Source organism: Anolis sagrei, chromosome 6, assembly GCF_037176765.1.
Source record: "Anolis sagrei isolate rAnoSag1 chromosome 6, rAnoSag1.mat, whole genome shotgun sequence".
Classification (NCBI taxonomy): Eukaryota; Metazoa; Chordata; class Lepidosauria; order Squamata; family Dactyloidae; genus Anolis; species Anolis sagrei.
The window spans coordinates 7,926,199-7,946,044 of NC_090026.1; the positions used below are offsets into that span (position 1 = coordinate 7,926,199).

The window sequence follows — 19,846 nt, forward strand, 5'->3', positions numbered from 1 at the left end:
TATGCTGTTGTTTTATTGATGTGTTGGGCCTTGGCCTCTTGTAAGCCGCACCGAGTCCTTCAGGAGGTGTTAGCGGGGTATAAATAAAGTTAATAATAATAATAATAATAATAATAATCCTATACACAACCCCGAGGTACTTTCATTCACAATAATTTTAATTAGTTTGTGCATGAAGTTAATGTTTGGGTACATGGAAAAACCAGAAAGACAAGGTGTCACTATCTTAGCCACCCTGGTGAACAAATTTGAACCTGTAGCAATCATAATTGAATTAGATTTAAATGTAATTAGATAATTTATATTGTAGCAGCTGTAGTAATAACAATAGCATATAATCGAATCAGATTTAAATTGTGTGTGTGTGTTTATCTGTGTGTGTATATATCTCAAAGTAGGTAGGTATGCATGTTTGTCTGTTTGTATCATAAAGGCTGTGTCTGAGTTCTGAGTGAAGTGGCCCTCTGTAATGTCATTTGATTGGCTTTTGCTAGGTGAAGTGGCCCTGTGGGATAATCACTGGGAAAGAAAGATATCCTGTATGAGGAGGGAGGGAGGACAGAGAAAAAGTAAGGAAAGAAGAAGGAAAGAAGGGGAAAGAAAGAAAAAGGATGGAAGGAAGGAAGGAAGAGAAATAAAAAAGGAAAAGATCTGAAGGGAGTGAAGAAAAGACAGAAAAAAGAAGAGATAAAAGGGAGGAGGGTGGTGGCCTCTCCAACGCCTATGTAGTGTCATATATATACCATAGTTATTAATCTAAGTTGATCATGCTTATGTTTTAATGCTCTTTTCCTGTGTGGTTTAATCCATGTTTGGTTTCATTTTACAACTTGTCTTTCATCCCAACATTGAGATTTAAACAATGGGGTGTAAATCATGCTCGTCATGTGGGCTGGACAGTGTGGAGGAAAGGCTGGGTTTTCTTGCAAAATGGCACATCTTGTCTGTGTTGACGACCATATTGACCATTTTCTTCTTGTCTTGGCATCCATCAGGATGAACTGCTGGCGGAGCTGGAGGAGATGGAACAGGAAGACCTGGACAAGGAGCTGTTGAATGTCGGGGAGCCTACCCCAGAACTTCCCAGTGTGCCTGCCTCTCGCCTTCCCGCTGTGCCAGGTACGAAGCTGAGAAACAGGGCACCCATCAAAATCTGGCCAGTGTTCTCCCAGGTTAAAACAGTGTTCTCCCAGATTAAAGAGGTGTTCTCCCAGGTTAAAACAGTGTTTGTTTATTCGGTTTTCCCACTTCCTCGTGTGTCCTAACTCCAGCAAATGTGGAAATATGACTGTACAGATCGCAGAATGCCGTAAGATGTAGCAGGCATGGGCCAGCTTTGGCTTTTAGGTGTTTTGGAATTCAACTCTCACAATTCCTAACAGCCTCAGGCCCTGTTCTTTCCCCCCCTCAGCCGTACAATAAGTAGGCATGCCAACTGAATGTTAAATCGTGTCCTTGTTACGTTTTAGGTCATTCTCCATACCTTAAGCCAGACTTGAAGACACAAAGCAAGATATAGGTTGTAGGGAATTAGTTGATGTTGTAGGGGAGAGCTTATTCATAAAAAACCCTCCCCATGAATGTACAGCAGAGTAACTTATTAGCAATAGCATGACCCAGCGTCAGTAGCCCAAAGTGATAAAAAGAACAAAAACACACAGACTAATATTATGTCTTCCATAGGAGGCTTTTCATTATTTATACTTCCTTCTTTGCTTCCACACTCGGCTTCTTTCTCATGCAGATTGACAGCTTCACTCTCACAGAGCCTCTTCTCACAACGAACTTACACAGAAGTTTCACACAGTCGCTTTTTACACACAGGAGCCTTCACACTGGAGCTTCACACACGATGACCTTCAACCTGGGGCTTCTCTCACCGAGGCTTCTCACACCAGGCCCACTCATACTGAAGCCTACCTCACACTGAGGGCTCTTTCAGACTGACGCCTTCTAACACACTGAGGTGAACTAACACAGAGGTCTTCTCACACTGAGGGCTCTCTCAGACTGACGCCTTCTAACACACTAAGGTCTTCTCACACTGAGGGCTCTCTCAGACTGATGCCTTCTAACACACTGAGTTGAACTAACACTGAGGTCTTCTCACACTGAGGGCTCTCTCAGACTGACGCCTTCTAACACACTGAGGTGAACTAACACAGGTGAATTAACCCTAAGACATACCTGTTTCGACAGGCCTTTGATTTTTAATATTGCTGTTTTTAAATTGTTTTAAATTGTTTTTAAATTGTGTTAGATTTTAGCCATTCTTGTAAGCCACTCCGAGCCCCAGGGGAATGGCGGCATATAAGTTCAAATAATAAATAAACACGAGGTCTTCTCACACTGAGGGCTCTCTCAGATTGACGCCTTCTAACACACTGAGGTCTTCTCACACTGAGGGCTCTCTCAGACTGACGCCTTCTAACATACTAAGGTGAACTAACACTGAGTTCTTCTCACACTGAGGGCTCTCAGACTGACGCCTTCTAACACACTGAGGTGAACTAACACTGAGGTCTTCTCACACTGAGGGCTCTTCAGACTGACGCCTTGTAACACACTGAGGTGAACTAACACAGGTGAACTAACCCTAAGACATACCTGTTTCGACAGGCCTTTGATTTTTAATATTGCTGTTTTTAAATTGTTTTAAATTGTTTTTAAATTTTGTTAGATTTTAGCCATTCTTGTAAGCCGCTCCGAGCCCCAGGGGAGTGGCGGCATATAAGTTCGAATAATAAATAAATAAATAAACACTGAGGTCTTCTCACACCGAGGGCTCTCTCAGATTGACGCCTTCTAACACACTGAGGTGAACTAACACTGAGTTCTTCTCACACTGAGGCCTCTCTCAGACTGACGCCTTCTAACACACTGAGGTGAACTAACACTGAGGTCTTCTCACACTGAGGGCTCTCTCAGACTGATGCCTTCTAACACACTGAGGTGAACTAACACTGAGGTCTTCTCACACTGAGGGCTCTCTCAGACTGACGCCTTCTAACACACTGAGGTGAACTAACACTGAGGTCTTCTCATACTGAGGCCTAGAAACACAATGAGGCCCTTTTCCCACAGAGACCTCTCACAGACTGAGGGCTAGAAGTTACAGGTACACCTGCTTATATAGAACTGCAGTCATAGAATCATAGAATTAAAGAGTTGGAAGAGACCTCATGGGCCATCTAGTCCAATCCCCTGCCAAGAAGCAGGAATATTGCATTTAAATCACCCCTGACAGATGGCCATCCAGTCTCTGTTTAAAAGCTTCCAAAGAAGGAGCCTCCACCACACTCCAGGACAGAGAGTTCCACTGCTGAACGGCTCTCACAGTCGGGAAATTCTTCCTCATGTTCAGATGGAATCTCCTCTCTTGTAGTTTGAAGCCATTGCTCCATTGTGTCCTAGTCTCTGGGGCAGCAGAAAGCAAGCTTGCTCCCTCCTCCCTGTGGCTTTCTCTCACATATTTATACATGGCTATCATGTCTCCTCTCAGCCTTCTCTTCTTCAGGCTAAACATGCCCAGCTCCTTAAGCCGCTCCTCATAGGGCTTGTTCTCCAGACCCTTGATCATTTTAGTCGCTCTCCTCTGGACACATTCCAGCTTGTCAATATCTCTCTTCAATCATTATATCTGTTTAATCCTTTCAGTGCTTGACTCACATTTTTGTAATTATAAATACCTAGTTAATTTTTAATATTTCTGACAATTGAGGCTGGGTTCTACAGGAGGGATGGAATTGGCAACTTTTTTATTTTTCCTAACTTTCTGGTCTTTTTCCCTCCGCCAGCCTCCAAAGTGCCAGCCGCCGCTGTGGACGATGACGACGAAGACATGAAGCAGCTTGCCGCCTGGGTGTCGTGATGCGTTGTGGGAAATGGCCCACCTTCCCTCTCTCTTTGCGATTGTTTTGTTTTCTTAGGGGAGGGGGGCGGAGGTGGAGAGGACCTCTTTTCCCCCCTCCTCCTCCTCCAATTCCAGACACCAGGAGGGGTGCTGGCAATAAGACACCCTTCCTGAGCTGACCTTACGTGCCGAATGTAAAGAGTTTTATAGACAGATTTATATATATATAAATATAAATGCACACACACACACTCAAACATCTATATACTGTATATGAAAAGATTGTATTGTTGGGGTGGGTTGCAGTGGGATCGAAAATAAGAAAGGAATCCAGAATTAAGACACCAAAACATTGAAGAGTCTTGGTTCTTGGCCTTTTCTAAAACCGAGGATAATCCTTTCCCGGTAAATGTGGGAAGGGACGTACTCTGGAAAACTCCAAAAACAATCCTGGGGAGGATTCAGAGTTGCACCTTATCTGTGCGGCATGGAATTGGGGCGTCAAACGATGGGGAATCACTTCTATATGGAGCGGGGTTTGTCTCTCATGCCTTCATTCTCCCCCTTCCAAACACAAACACCCCAGAAGTTGTACTTGGTATGCAGGTCTTTCGTGCCCATATCCTTTTTCGTACCGTAAGTAGGCATGTCGACCGAATGCTGCCAACTGGGGTGGAGGAATTGGGGAGTGTTTCTTTTTTTTTGGGGGGGGGGGTGTTTCCATTGTGCCAAGCAAGACTGTATTTGGGGAGTTGGTTGGGTTGGGGGATTATTGTCAAGCATTCCAGAGCTGCTAGGGGCGTTGGGTAACCGGTACTATCTTCTTCTTCTTCGTCTGTTCTGTCGGCGGCGTGTCGGTTCGTGTGGCTTGGAGTTGATGTTTACACGTCCGTTTTTTGGCTCTTTTTACACTTTGGTGTGCTAACCTGCTAACGATTTTTTAAAAAGCTTCCTTCCTTCCTTCCTCTCCGTCTTCGGGTGCGTCCGTCTTGAGTTTTACGCTTTTCCGTTTCGTCTCTACTTCTGGTCGAGGGCCGGGGAAGGCAGAGCCCAGAGAGATGGACTTCTCCGTACGCACAGATCTACTCCAATGGCCTTTTTGCTCTGTCCCTCTCGGTGCCCTGATAAAAATAAAGTTTGGCCAGGAAAACAAAGGAATCTGCTCTTTTTGTCTCTCTGAAAAAGGAAACAATTATTATCCAAATATTGCTTTCTTTTACTGCTTTCTTTTGGGGTTGTCTCAAGGCTTGTCTGGAGCCCCCAGTGGCACAGTAGGTTAAACCGCTGAGCTGCTGAATTTGTTGATCGAAAGGTTGCAGGTTCGAATCCAGGGAGTGGGGTGAGCTCCCACTGTTAGCCCCAGCTTCTGCCAACCTAGCATTTCGAAAACATGCAAATGTGAGTAGATCAATAGGTACTGCTCCAGCGAGAAGGTAACAGCAAAGGAAACTATTATTATCCAAATATTGCTTTCTTTTACTGCTTTCTTTTGGGGTTGTCTCAAGGCTTGTCTGGGGGCCCCAGTGGAGCAGTGGGTTAAACCGCTGAGCTGCTGACCTTGCTGATCGAAAGGTTGCAGGTTCGAATCCAGGAAGTGGAGTGAGCTCCCACTGTTAGCCCCAGCTTCTGCCAACCTAGCATTTCGAAAACATGCAAATGTCAGTAGATCAATAGGTACTGCTCCAGCGAGAAGATAAGGGCGCTCCATGCAGTCATGCCGGCCACATAATCTTGGAGGTGTCTATGGACAATGCCAGCTCTTCGGCTTAAAAATGGAGATGAGCACCACACCCCAGAGTCAGATACGACTGGACTTAATGTCAAGGGACAACCTTTACCTTTTATGGTTTGATTTTTTTTAATCGGATACTGCTCTAGTGAGAAGGTAAGGGCACTCCATGCAGTCATGGTGGCCACATGACCTAGGAGGTGTCTATGGACAACGCTGGTTCTTCGGCTTAGAAATGGAGATGAGCAGCACCCCACAGAGCCAAAAGCCTTTACCTTTATCTGTGTTTCAGAATGTTTGCCTTTGTGTTTGTGTATACTAGAATCCGCCCTGAGTCCCCTTGGGGAGATAGGGCGGAATACAAATTAAAGGGTTAAAAGTGGGTTAAAATACTGAACTTGCTGACCAAAAGACTGGTTGTTCGAATCCGCGGGACGGGGTGAGCTTCTGCTACTAGGCTCAGCTTCTGCCAACCTAGCAGTTCGAAAACATGCAAATGTGAGTAAATCAGTAGGTAATGCTCCAGCAGGAGGTAACAGCGCTCTATGCAGTCATGCTGGCGACATGACCTTGGAGGTATCTATGGACAACGCCTGTTCTTCGGCTTAGAAATGGAAATGAGCAGCACCCCACAGAGACAAAAGCCTTTACCTTTATCTGTGTTTTGGAATGTTTCCCTTTGTGTTTGTGTATACTAAATCCGCCCTGAGTCCCCTTGGGGAGATAGGGTGGAATACAAATTAAAGGGTTATTGCGCCGTGAGTTAAAATACTGAACTTGCTGACCAAAAGGCTGGTTGTTCGAATCGGCGGGACGGGGTGAGCTTCTGCTACTAGGCTCAGCTTCTGCCAACCTAGCAGTTCGAAAACATGCAAATGTGAGTAAATCAATAGGTACTGCTCCAGCAGGAAAGTAACAGCGCTCCATGTAGTCATGCTGGCCACATGACCTACAAGGTGTCTATGGACAATGCCAGCTCTTCAGCTTAGAAATGGAGATGAGCACCAACCCCCAGAGTCGAACACGACTGGACTTTAGTGTCAGGGGAAAACATTTTACAAGGCTTTTCTAGTGCTAGATTTGGTGTCATTTATGGAGCGGGCAGAAAGTACAGATCCACTTGATATCTGGAGTCACACTAGGGTAGAATGAATGAGGTTTGACACCACTTGAATTATCTCAGCTCAGTGCTATTGAATCATGGGAGTCACTATTCTACAAGATCTCTAGCCTGTTCTAAATACTGTAATTCAGTGGTTCTTTACCTGTGGGCCGTGAGGACGAAAATCTGATTGCTATCCTCCTTCCTCATTATTTATTTATTAGATTTTATTTATTTTCTTTCCGCTCCTTTCACACCACCTGCCACTTTTTCCCTGTCATTGACCATGGCATTTGTTCTGTATCAGAAACTAGAGCTGATGTGGTCTATCCAATGCAATTTTCTGAATCAGCACCCCAATCCGAATCGAAAGTTGAGCAAAAACTGATTCATAACCCTTTTGGTACTCATGTTGGAGAGAGGTCCCTGGTCAAAAAAAGGTTGGGAACCACTTTTGTGTGTGTGTGTATGTGTGAGGAGCGACTTGAGAAACTGCAAGTTGCTTCTGGTGTGAGAGAATTGTCCATCTGCAAGGACGTCGCCCAGGGGGTGTCCAGATGTTTTGATGTTTTACCATCCTTGTGGGAGGCTTCTCTCATGTCCCTGCATGGGGAGCAGGAGCTGACAGAGGGAGCTCATCCACGCTCTTCCTGGATTTGAACCTCTGACCTGTCGATCTTCAGCTCTGCCGGCACAAGGGTTTAACCCATCGGGCCATGGGGGGGCTCCTGGGAACCACTGCTGTAATGCATTGCCAAACTACAACTCCCAAGGATCCATAGCATTGTGCCGTGGAAGTTATAGTGAGGTCAGATTCTAGTACAGTGGTTCTCAGCCTGGGGTCCCCAGATGTTTTTGGCCTTCAACTCCCAGAAATCCTAACAGCTGGTAAACTGGCTGGGATTTCTGGGAGTTGTAGGCCACTAACATCTGGGGATTCCAGGTTGAGAACCACTGTTCTAGTATAAATAAACTAGTTTAGCAGACAGTCACATTTTTGTATATCAGAGTGGTGAATCCATTCTGGGTTTTAGTCTGAACATGTAAAACTGTCCATATCATTCAGTCACAGCACTTAAAGTGGTGTCAATGCTATAGAATCATGGGAGCTGTCGTTTTACAAGGTCTTTAGTATCTCTGACAAAGGGTGCAGCCAGCTTACCGATTGTACAATGTCGATGACATCCATCCACAAAAATCAAGTCTTCTCTAGATGTTTTGAAGCAGAGGCTGGAAGGCCACCTGTCGGGAGTGCTTCAATTGTGTGATCCTGCATGGCAATATGGGGTTGGACTTGGGAGTATTTTCCAACTATGATCCCATGAAAAGGTGATATCCCAAACCTTGTTCCTGCTCATTCCTGATAAAGGGCCCCTGCTCTATGTTACATTTATCAAGTTTCCCCAGTGTTTGGCTGTATTTGTTTCTGGTTTGCACACTCCCTGGCCGTTGAAGGTAAGCACTAAGCCCAGAAAAACATGGACCGCCAACAACTTTGCCTTAAAGAGTCTTTTGTTTTTAATGCACCCCTCCTTAGCTGCTTTTCTCTGTGTTTTTGGAGCCCTTGATCTGCCCAGTGCTGCGCGTACGGCTGGCGGCCTTTTTTTTGTCCGGCGCGAAAGTCAGGGAGCGGGATTTGGTGCTGAGGTTGGCGTTCTTCAAGGAGTCAGTGGCCCGGGGTCCGCAGATGGCTTCCAGGGCCTTGAGCTCCGTGGTGGGCTTCTCAGCAAGGAATTTGATGACCCACTGCACCTTGAGGACTTCCAAGATGTTGAGGCGCTTCGAAGCCGGGCGGAGGATGCGATGGACCAGCTCCTACGAGATTGCCGGAAAGACAAGACAGACACCATCAAAAGGATGCAGCACCTCAGGAAAGCCAACACAATTCCAGGATGCATCACTAGGAGTGTTGGTCAAAAGAAAGGTCATAACCCTATTCCGTTCTGTTTTGGTCAAACCTTCCCCTGGAATAATAATCTGACCAGTCCTGGGCAAAGCAATTCGAGAAGTAGATGGACAAGCTGGAAGGTATCCAGAGAAGGTTCACCATGACTCAATGCGATGGAATCCCTGGGAGCTGTACTTTTGCAAGGTCTTCTTTGTTGAAGTGTGCTGGTCCTTTGCCACACTACAACTCCAAGCATTCAATCGCATTGGCAGGGAACGTGGTTTAAAACTACATTCATTCTGCATTGCAGATGAATCCTAAAAAAAGATAATTTATGAGGCCTTGAACCATATATGGGAAAACCCAGGTCCAGGGGCCGGAAGCGGGCCATTGGGGTCTTTTCTCAGGCCTCCCTCTCTCACACAATCCTATTTTTCCTTCCTTCCTCTCCTTCCTTCCTTCCTTCCTTCCTTCCTTCCTTCCTTCCTTCCTTCCTTCCTTCCTTCCTTCCTTCCTTCTCTCCCCTTCCTCTTCCTACCTCCCTCCTTCCTTCCCTTCCACTCTTTCATTCTTCCTTTCTTCTCTCTCTCCCTTTCTCCTTCCTTCCCTTTTGTCTTTACATCTCGCTTCCCCCCTTCCCTCTTTCTCCCTCCATTCCCTTCTACTCCTTCGTCCTTCTTCCCTTACTTCTTCCCTTCCACCCTTTCGTCCTTCTCTCCTTCCCTATCTTTTGTCTTTCCTTTCTTCTCTTTTTCCTTCCTCCTTGCCTCCCTTCCCTCCCTCTTTCTCCTTCCATCCTTCCCTTCCACCCCTTTGTTCTCCTTTCCTCCCTCCCTCCCTCCCTTCCCCTTCCTTCCTTCCTTCCTTCCTTCCTTCCTTCCTTCCTTCCTTCCTGCCTTCCTTCCTGCCTTCCTTCCTTCCTTCCTTCCTCTCTCCCTCTTTCTCCTTTCTTCCTTCCATTTTGCCTTTCCTTCTCTCTTTCCTTTATCCTTCCCTTCCTACCATCCTTATCTATCTTCCTCCCTCCCTGCGTTCTTTCCTTCCTCCTTCCTTTCCTTCCTTCCATCCTTCCCTTCCACCTTTTCATCCTTCCTACCTTCACTTTTGTCTTTCCTTCTTTCCCTCTTTTCTCCCTCCTTCCTTCTCTCCCTCTTTCTCCTTCCACCCTTCCCTTCCTCCCTTTTGTCCTTCCTTCCTTCTCTCTTTTCCTCCTCATTCCTTTCCTTCCATTCTTATCTTCCTCCCTTTCATCCTTCTTTCTCTTTTGCCTTTCCTTTCTTCCCTCTTTCCTCCCTTCTTCCCTCTCCCTTTCCTCTTTCCTTCCTTCTCTCTTTCCTTCCATCCTTCCCTTCCTTCCATCCATCCATCCTTCCCTTCCACCCTTTCATCCTTGCTTCCTTCCTTTTTGTCTTTCCTTCCTTCCTTTCTTCTTCCCTTTCCTCCTTTCTTCCTTCTCTCTTTCCTTCCATCATTCCCTTCCTCCCTTTCCTCCTTCCTTCCTTCTCTCTTTCCTCCCTCCTCCCCTTCCTTCCTTCCATCACCAGGAAGCCAGTCATTCTAGTAGGGAATGTTATCATGTGGTCCCCAAGTTAGAAAATGTACCCATGCCTGCCTTAAACATTACTAAACTTGACACTCCCATTCTCAACACTCCAAGATCAGACTTGTTTTAGATGTTGTTACAGTCTTAATCCAGGTTGAGTATCTGTTATCTGAAATGCATGAAACCAGAAATATTTTGCAATACCTGGATTTGCATAGATAAATACACAGAGAAAAAAGAAATCTTGAAGATAGGATTCAGGTCTAAACGTGAAATTAATTCATGTTTCATATATACACATAGCCTGAAGATGATTTTTTTATTACTGTGAGTCTAACTAGTATTTCTAAAAATGCATTAAATATTGTATGGCAATTAGGAATATCTCCCAGCGGTTTCATGTAGATGTTAAATCCCTCAGTCAGGATATCAGGTAGAAAAAGCTGCATGTTTGGATCCAAAGTTCCCCAAACTCTTCAGACAATATACTCAGAGCAGGCCTGAGCAAACTTGGGACCTCCAGGTGTTTTGGACCAACTCCCACAATTTGTGGGAGTTGAAGTCCGAAACACCTAGAGGGGCAAAGTTTGCCCATGCCTGTTGTAAGGTCTACAGGTGGGCCATCCTCACCTTGATCTCCTCGTTGATCTGGAGGTGGCTTGGGAAGTTGACCTCCTTCTGGGTCTCGCGGAGCAACTTCTTGAGGTTGGTGTCATCGAAGGGCAGGTGGGCCACCACCAAGGTGTAGAGGATGACCCCCATGCTCCAGATGTCGGAGAGGAAGGGGTTGTAGGGCAGCCCCAGGAGGATCTCCGGGCAGGCGTAGGCGAAGCTGCCGCAGTAGGTCTGGCTGAGGTGGGAGAAGCAGCTCATCATGCGGTAGGAAGGAGTCGGGGGCGGCTGCGTCTGCGGGGTCACAATCTTGGAGAAGCCAAAGTCTGAGATCTTTATGTTCTCCCGCTTATCCAGGAGGAGGTTCTCCAGCTTGAGGTCCCTGCGAGAATCAAAGAGTGAGATTCACTGCAACGACAGAACTTGGAAACAGGACTGATCTGGCTGGAGATCTCAAAGAATCATAGTGTAATATAGGGTTGGAAGACATCTCAAGGGCCATCCAAACTGACCCTTTTCTTCCAGGCAGCAAGACACCATCCTGTCAGGTTTTACAATGTATTGTAATGTAATATAGCTGAGTCATGCACTGCTAATGGGCTATTGGAAATGCTGAGTCATGCATTAACTGTATATAGGGAATCATTTGGGGAATGTGTTCTGGCCTAGTCCAGGTGATTGTGAATGATGTAATCCTGGGTCTGAGTTAAGTTAATGAGTTGGGAACCAATCAGAGATTGCTATGTGAAATTGTATAGAATTGTATATAAGGAAGTCATGTACAGTGTGTATTCCTCTCCTTGTGCTGTGATGTTGTCGTCGAAGGCTATATGTAATTGATTAAAAGAACCTGTCTGCTAAGACAAGATATAACTGTATGCTGTGGTAAGTTTGTAATATCATCTAGACTGGGGGAAAGACAACGGTAAAACTGACAATGGCCGGGCATGTGCTCAAGTGTCTGTAAAAGGTTCCAGAGTGACTGCAGGCTGTGGGAGCAGTTGACTGAAAATACTGTGCAGGAAGAAGCTACTGGAAAGCGCTGAAGTTGTGCAACTGATCTGCTGCTGAATTGTGAAATTAATCTCAACACATTCAAACATCTCACTTCTGCTTATTTAACTAAATGTTAAATAAACTGTCAGGAGGGCTTGCATTGTATCTTCTTGAATGGCAAGAGGTTGGACAGGACAGCCATTATGGTATTTTCCAACACTAGCATTCCAGCCAGGACTCATGACTTTGCCACCCAACCAGAGCCCAAGTTGCCCCTTTGCTGACCGGTGCACGATGCCCTTGCCATGAAGATAGGCAATGCCCAGGGCCAGCTGGGAGAACCACTTCCCCGCCAGGGCCTCGGAGCAAGCGCCCGACTTCTGGATCCACTCCAAGACATCCCCGCAGGGTGCCAGCTCCATGATGATATAATGGCGGGAGGTGGTCTCGATGGCTTGGTAGAAACTGATCACGTATTTGTGGCGCAGACTCTTCATCACCTGGAAAGGAGAAACGGATTCAGGGTTAAACCTATGCTATGTCCCTTTCTGTCTTTCGCAGTCCCAATTTCCATTTCATGTTTGCTTTTCGGACTACAAGTGTTATGAATAACTTTTCAATACCTTTAAAACATAGGTTCTTTTTATTGAAATTTTATTTATTTATTTGTTTATTTGTTTATTTACATCATTTCTACCCCTCTTTAACAGCCACTATAGTGGTCCCCATGGGCTGTATATAGTCCTTGTTTTAGACTTTCCTTGCCTCAAAGGGCCTGTCCATACAGCCCTGTAACCCAGAATATCAAGGCAGATAATCCACAATATAATCTGAATTATTTGAATCTGCACTGCCCTATCAGTGGGGGGGGGGGGGGGGGACGCGCGCTCAGGGCTGCTAACACGGGCAACAATTCAATGCCATAATATCAATACATTCCAGTAAGAGAAAGGGTATCAGAATTTATATAGCTATACAAACTTACAGATTCTATGTAACTACATTGGATTCATAAACAACCTATAGTTACATTGGCTATCAAACAAACAGAGGGGAATTACATTTTCACTCAGCCTTCACTTGCACATTAATTCATTCCCCTGCATTCAAATATTACCATATCCTTTCTAACTCCTTGGAGAAGAACATTTATTGGACTATACTTTGCTTTCCTGAAAATCTGTCAATGCATATTTCCAAAACTCCTAAACGCCAAAATGCATCCTTCCCCTAAGCACAATGGCAAGGATCAGATCCCCGTTTTCCATGAAGCAGAACCGGACTCCCTGCACAAAATCCAAAACTCCAAAATCACACTCCTTTCTCTTCTCTTGAGACAAGGAGGCATACACCATCTCTTTCCATACAGCATGGCAGGTGAACAGCACTGCTGTCTGTCACAATTTTTGGATTGTAATAAGGTCTCTTACATAGCAATATTTCCTTGCTGATGTTGTACCCTGTTTCCCCCAAAATAAGATAGTGTCTTATATTAATTTTTGCTCCCAAAGATGTGCTAGGTCTTATTTTCAGGAGATGTCTTATTTTTCCATGAAGAAGAATTCATATTTATTTATTTATTTGCTTACTTCATTTATATACCGCTTTTCTCAGCCCTTAGACGACTCAAAGCGGTTAACAACAGCAAAAATTCAATGCAAAACATCATAAAAACAGTGAAGGGACAGTTAAAACAGTAGCATAATAAACAATTAAGCATCAATATAACAACTCATTCGCGTCTCATCAGTAGAATCAAGATCCAATCTCATCATCCGTTATTCCGTGTTCCTATATTCATTACACTGCCTAATCAAATGTCTGCTCGAACAACCAGGTCTTCACTTTCCTCCGAAATGCCAATAGGGAGGGGGCCGATCTAATATCTGTAGGAAGGGTGTTCCACAGCCGAGGGGCCACCACTGAGAAGGCCCTGTCTCTCGTTCCTGCCAGGCGTATTCAACAATATGTATTGTTGAACAAAACATTAACATTTATTACATACTGTACAGTAGTTGTCATCACAAATCAGCATAATCAGACAAACTATGAATCCTATCAAGCCAAAAAAGCCAACATGATCCTAGGTTTCATCAATCAAGAATTTCTTGTTGCTGCCATTATTTCCATGTACAGCAATCTATGGTACATTTACTGATCCCGATATTTATGGACACAAAGCAAGATTTATTCAATGCATGCTTTGATGTTCTATTTGGCAGGCATGGTTCCAAACAAAAACTTAACTCGGTCTTACTTTGTGGGGAGGCCTTATTTTTAGCAATTCGGCAAAACCTCTACTAGGTCTTATTTTTAGGGGATGTCTTATTTTCAGGGAAATAGGGTATGTCGTTCCAAAATTACCTGTCTGACCGCATCTCGGCCTATGAGCCCACGAGGACTTTGAGATCGTCTGGGGAGGCCCTTCTCTCGATCCCGCCTGCCTCACAGGCACGCCTGGTGGGGACGAGGGATAGGGCCTTCTCGGTGGTGGCCCCCCGGCTGTGGAACACCCTCCCTGTAGACATCAGACAGGCGCCCTCCCTTATGACATTCCGCAAGAGACTAAAAACGTGGTTGTTTGAGAAGGCGTTTGACTAAGTGCTACAACAATTGGCAATGATGATTGGAACGGAATATGGAAAACGAGATTGGATTGTGATTCTATGATGAGACGTCGCAAATGATTTAGTGTAATTGTATTATTGATAGTGATGTTGTTACTGTTGTTTGTGCTATTGCCTTTATTGCCTTTAGTGTAAATTGTTTTTTATATGTTGTACACCGCCGTGAGTCGCCCTAGGGCTGAGAACGGCGGTCTACAAGTGCAGTAAATAAATAAATAAATAAATAAATTGTAAATCATTGATAGATGTTCTTCCAGTCTGAAATATGTTGATATCATCAGTTCCTGGACAGATGTTGACTCTTCGTAATTGGTGTTAATAAACATAAGCAGTCTTGTGTAGACTTCCTTGTAAACATTTCTTTAATAATTGTCTCTGATAATGTAAACACATTGTTTTCCCCAAAACAATTACAGTTTTTATCAATGTCAGCAGTTCAGCAACTTTTGATTACAGTTCAGCAAGCAGGCAGTGGTTTTCCAGGAATGGTGTCTTCAAAATTATTAGCTCTCATTCATTCATCTTTCATACAATTCCATTCAAACCATACCTCATATTTCATCATGACAAAAGCTCCAGAATCCCCATCCAATCCTGGATGGAGATTCTGGGTATTGTAGTCCAAAACAATTGCGTATTGTATTCTGGGTCTTGCAGTCCAAAATAATGACATGTCAGTGGCAGGTGTGTGAATCTGTGTTTTAATAAGCTATCCAAGGTACTTAATCCATTTTGGCAATTTATTATCCAGGACCTTATTCTGTAAACTTCAGACTAAATCCCAGAGTGGATTTAAGTACTGGCAATATAGAAATGGTAAATGAATTGTATTAACTACCCATTGTACTCTTCGTAAGTAGAAAAGTAGGATATGAATGTAAAATGCGCAGGACAAAAGGTGGAATATAAATATTTAAATCAATTATTTAATTTCATCTTCCTGGCTAGATAGTTATCACGGTAACAAACTAAACCAGAATATTAACAAGGCCCAGCCACAAAGCAGGACTTAATATGAAAATATAATCAAAAGCAATGTCCCCATATTATTAAATATGATTACATTCAAACTTGTTGAACCAAGTGCCAATGTCATTTGGAGAGTTTCTAAAACCTACTCTTTGAGTCTACCTTACAGGGTTATTGTATATCAGTCTACTTGCTGTTAGGAATTGTGGGAGTTGAAGTCCAAAACACCCAAAGGGCCAAAGTTTGCCCATGCTTCATCCAACCTCACCCAACACGTAAAGGTAAACCACCTGTATTTCCCTTGGGAGGAATTTGGAGAGGTAATCCTCAGAGGCCTTTTTCTTGGAGATGATCTTGATGGCCACCATGGTCTTCTGCTTCGCGAAATAGGCCTCATAGACGGTGCCGTAAGAGCCGTGCCCAATCACTTTGCCAATTTGGTAGCCGTATTGATCCATCACCGAGACGTACGGCGTGGAGGCCGAATGTTCCACCATGGTTCCGTTTTGGTGCTCAGCCCCAAATCCTCAAGAATACTTTTGTGATAGGGAAAGGACCCTTGGTGGGATGTTCTGAGAAGGACAACCAGGGGAGGAGAAGGTAATCAGGTTTTTCCAACTGTGTATCCGAGTCCAAGGAGATCTCTCCGATAAGTCTTTTGGGTGATGGGAGGGATCTAGTTGGAGATCCACCTGTCTCACCCAACTTGGTGGAATCTAAACCATCATCCTGCCAATTAACAGCTCCAAAGGAAGAAATGGGATCTGCTCAACCGGACCCCAACCACTAGGAAGGGGTCCGACCTTCTTTTCTGCCTGGGTTCTGAAGATGCCCTTGGCATTCCAGCCATGTCAATAGGCCGATGGGGTTCCAGTTACCATAGGGAGGCTTCCATGGATGGCACTGAGGGATTGTCTTCCAACAAAGGATGTTGCCTGATGCAACATGGGTTCTGCTTGCTCCAAACTCTCTTGGTTCCAAATCCTACTCATTGGATTTAAGTAATACTATTTTCTCATCTCAAACAAACTATTGGCGGCTACTTCCTGGTGGATGTCAGGTGGTGCAATACCAGCTAAACAGTGTAATTTCAATAGTGAAAGGACCAAGGCAGTGACATCTCCAGCTCACCCTTGTTTGGGTATCAGCCAGCATGTCAATGACTTAAATCAAGAAATAGTTTTCTAAGATCTACAGAGACACTCGCTGGAACACCTCAGCAAGCGAGAGTCCAAAAGCGGCAGGCTCAAACCCAGAACCTCAACCAATGGCTGATACCAAATGAGAGACTCCCCCCTGGGCACACAGAAGACTGGGCGACTTGGAAGGCGCTGAACAGACTGCGCTCTGGCACCACGAGATGCAGAGCCAACCTTAAGAAATGGGGCTACAAAGTGGAATCCACAACATGCGAGTGCGGAGAGGAGCAAACCACTGACCATCTGCTGCAATGCAACCTGAGCCCTGCCACATGCACCATGGAGGACCTTCTTGCAACAACATCAGAGGCACTCCAAGTGGCCAGCTACTGGTCAAAGGACATTTAATCTACTACCAAGCTTGCAAACTTTGTGGGTTTTTTTTATCTGTTTGTTTGTTTTGTTCTGTTAGAAATGTAATACAATGGTCTGGTTGCCCCTGACACGATGACACGATCTCAAACAAACAAGGGTCTTCTGTTCCTGTGATGCCCTTTGACAAAATTATAAGCCTCTTTTGGAGGAAAGGTGAAGTGTATGGTTAAAGGGTTGGAAGAGACCCCAAGGGCCATCCAGTCCAACCCCCTTTTACCATGCAGGAATACACGATCAAAGCAGTCTCGACAGATAGCCATTCAGTCTCTGTTTAACAGCCTCTAGAGAAGGAAACTCCAACAAACTCACAGGCAGTCAATATTCAACTGAAGTTGAAAAGGAGCTCGAAAGGCCATCCAGTCCAACCCCATTCTATCATGCAGGAATGCACAATCCAAGCACTCCTGACAGATGGCTATCCAGTCACTGCTGAAAAGCCTCGGGAGAAGTATAATTCTCTGCACTCCCTGGTAGTCTATATTCCATTAGCATTAGAAGGGATCCCTAAAGGCCATCCAGTCCAAACCCATTCTGTCCTGCAGCAATACACAATCGAAGCACTCCTGATAGATGGCCATTCAGTCTCTGTTTAACAGTCTCTAGAGAAGGAAAATCCAACAAATTCCCAGGCAGTCAATATTCAACTAAAGTCAAAAGGGATCTCGAAAGGTCATCCAGTCCAGTCCCATTCTGTCATGCAGGAATACACAATCCAAGCACTCTCGACCGATGGCTATTCAGTCCCTGCTAAAAAGTGTTAGAGATGTATATTCCACTGCACTCCCCGGAAGTCTATATTCCACGAGACTTAGGAGGGATCCCTAAAGTCCATCCAGTCCAACCCCTTTCTGTCATGCGGGATACACAATCCAAGCACTCTCGACAGATGGCTATTCAGTCCCTGCTGAAAAGCCTCTGGAGATGTATATTCCACCATACTCCTTGGTAGTCTATATTCCACTAGAGTTAGAAGGGATCCCTAAAGGTCATCCAGTCCAACTCCATTCTGCCATGCAGGAATATACAATTAAACCACTCCCAATAGATGACCAGTCTCTGTTTAAAAGCCTCACAAAATGTAGGCTCTGCTGGACTCCCAAGTGACAGTGTATTCCACTATCAGATAGGTCTTACTGTCAGGAAGGGTTTACTAAAGATTAGGTGGAACTTATTTTGCTGTAGTTTGAATCCAATGGAAGTTAAAGTGGTGTCAAATTGCATTAATTTTGCAAACTAGAGGCCAAAAATGTGGTTATTGATTAAGAATAGCCACAGAGAACACAGCAGAGTGGAGGGTAATATAATAATAATATATTACAACATTGTTAATATTATATATGCTATATTCATATTATTTTAGTACAATGTTATTATTTCTATATATTAATATATTGTATATATTAATGGTGCTCGAGGTGGGCATATGAATCAAGAAGGCAGTGCTAATGAGAAACTGTGCCTCTGCTCATGTGCAGAGTGCTTCCAATAATAATAATAATAATAATAATAATAATAGTTATATTAGTAATTATAATAATAATATATATTTTTATCTGCCTCTTCTTGAGGTCAATAAATGTGTGTGTGTTAGGAAAGTGTGGTTTCTAATATAAACAGATTTTATATTTGCACATATGAAGCCACCCTTTCTAGTAAATAGTAATGTTTACCTCCACCTACAGATGTTCAGCTACTATTTTAGTGCTCTTTTTGCCTGCGGTTTATATTGGGCCTGCAAAATACACACAAGTTGAATGGGTGCCTTGCCAGTCAATTTCATCATGGAGGAGACAAAGATACTATTTTCCTCCCAATTTTAGAGAGCCCAGCTCCAGGCGAAAGGAAAGAGCTGGGTGCGCATCTCCAGCTCAGCAAGAAAAGCCACAGCTTGCTATAATTTGCACGGCTTGACAGGTTTGTTGCTGCAAATTGCCAGGATTCTCTAGAAGAAAGTGTTTATTAAATTACCTCCCTTTTTTCCTCCCAGCCATTGTGGTGCCAGGGCTCACCCTCCACTCTGCTGTGTTCCCCGGATCTGTGAACAGCAGCTGTGGCTAATTTTTAATCAATAACCACATTTTTGGCCTCTAGACTACAAAATTAATGCAATTTGATACCACTTTAACTTCCATTGGATTCAAACGACAGGCTGTTAAACAGAGACTGAATGGCCATCTGTCGAGTCTGCTTTGATCGTGTATTCTTGCATGGTAGAAGGGGGTTGGATTGGATGGCCTTTAGGGATCCCTTCTAACGCTAATGGAATGTAGACTTCTAGGGAGTGCAGTGAAATATACATCTCCAAAACTTTTCAGTGGGGACTGAATAGCCATCTGTCGAGAGTGCTTTATTTGTGTATTTCTGCATGACAGAATGTGGTTGGACTGGATGGCCTTTCGAGATCCCTTTCGACTATAGCTGAATATTCACTGCCTGTGAGTTTGTTGGATTTTCCTTCTCTAGAGACTGTTAAACAGAGACGGAATGGCCATCTGTCGAGAGTGCTTGGATTGTGTATTCCTGCATGACAGAATGGGGTTGGACTGGATGGCCTTTAGGGATCTCTTCTAACGCTAATAGAATATAGACTACCAGAGAGTGCAGATAATTATACTTCTCCCGAGGCTTTTCAGCAGTGACTGAGTAGCCATCTGTCGAGAGTGCTTGGATTGTGTATCAATGCATGACAGAATGGGGTTGGACTGGATGGCCTTTCGAGATCCCTTTCGACTTTAGTTGAATATTGACTGCCTGGGAGTTTGTTGGATTTTCCTTCTCTAGAGACTGTTAAATAGAGACTTGAATGGCCATCTGTCGAGAGTGCTTGGATTGTGTACTCCTTCATGACAGAATGGGGTTGGACTGGATGGCCTTTCGAGATCCCTTTCGACTTTAGTTGAATATTGACTGACAGGGAGTTTGTTGGAGTTTCCTTCTCTAGAGGCTGTTAAAC

The 19,846-nt window shown here is 44.4% G+C and overlaps 2 protein-coding genes across 2 annotated transcripts in view; one reads left to right on the forward strand and one right to left on the reverse strand.

The window, feature by feature from the left end:
• The window catches only part of TM9SF1 (transmembrane 9 superfamily member 1), a 58,840-nt gene that overhangs the window by 19,352 nt on the left and 19,642 nt on the right, over nucleotides 1–19,846 (forward strand). The window contains exons 5-8 of the mRNA XM_067469559.1: nucleotides 996–1,119; nucleotides 3,798–3,869; nucleotides 8,222–8,592; nucleotides 10,770–10,994. Of these exons, the coding sequence (XP_067325660.1) occupies nucleotides 996–1,119; nucleotides 3,798–3,869; nucleotides 8,222–8,592; nucleotides 10,770–10,994 (792 nt within the window). The remainder of the gene's footprint in view (nucleotides 1–995; nucleotides 1,120–3,797; nucleotides 3,870–8,221; nucleotides 8,593–10,769; nucleotides 10,995–19,846) is intronic.
• On the reverse strand, nucleotides 8,175–12,223 carry TSSK4 (testis specific serine kinase 4). The gene is made up of 3 exons (XM_060779976.2): nucleotides 12,009–12,223; nucleotides 10,746–11,109; nucleotides 8,175–8,499 (listed from the first exon to the last, which is right to left on the reverse strand). Exons 1-3 carry the CDS (start codon nucleotides 12,218–12,220, stop codon nucleotides 8,218–8,220), a joined length of 858 nt encoding a protein of 285 aa, XP_060635959.2. The 5' UTR covers nucleotides 12,221–12,223; the 3' UTR covers nucleotides 8,175–8,217.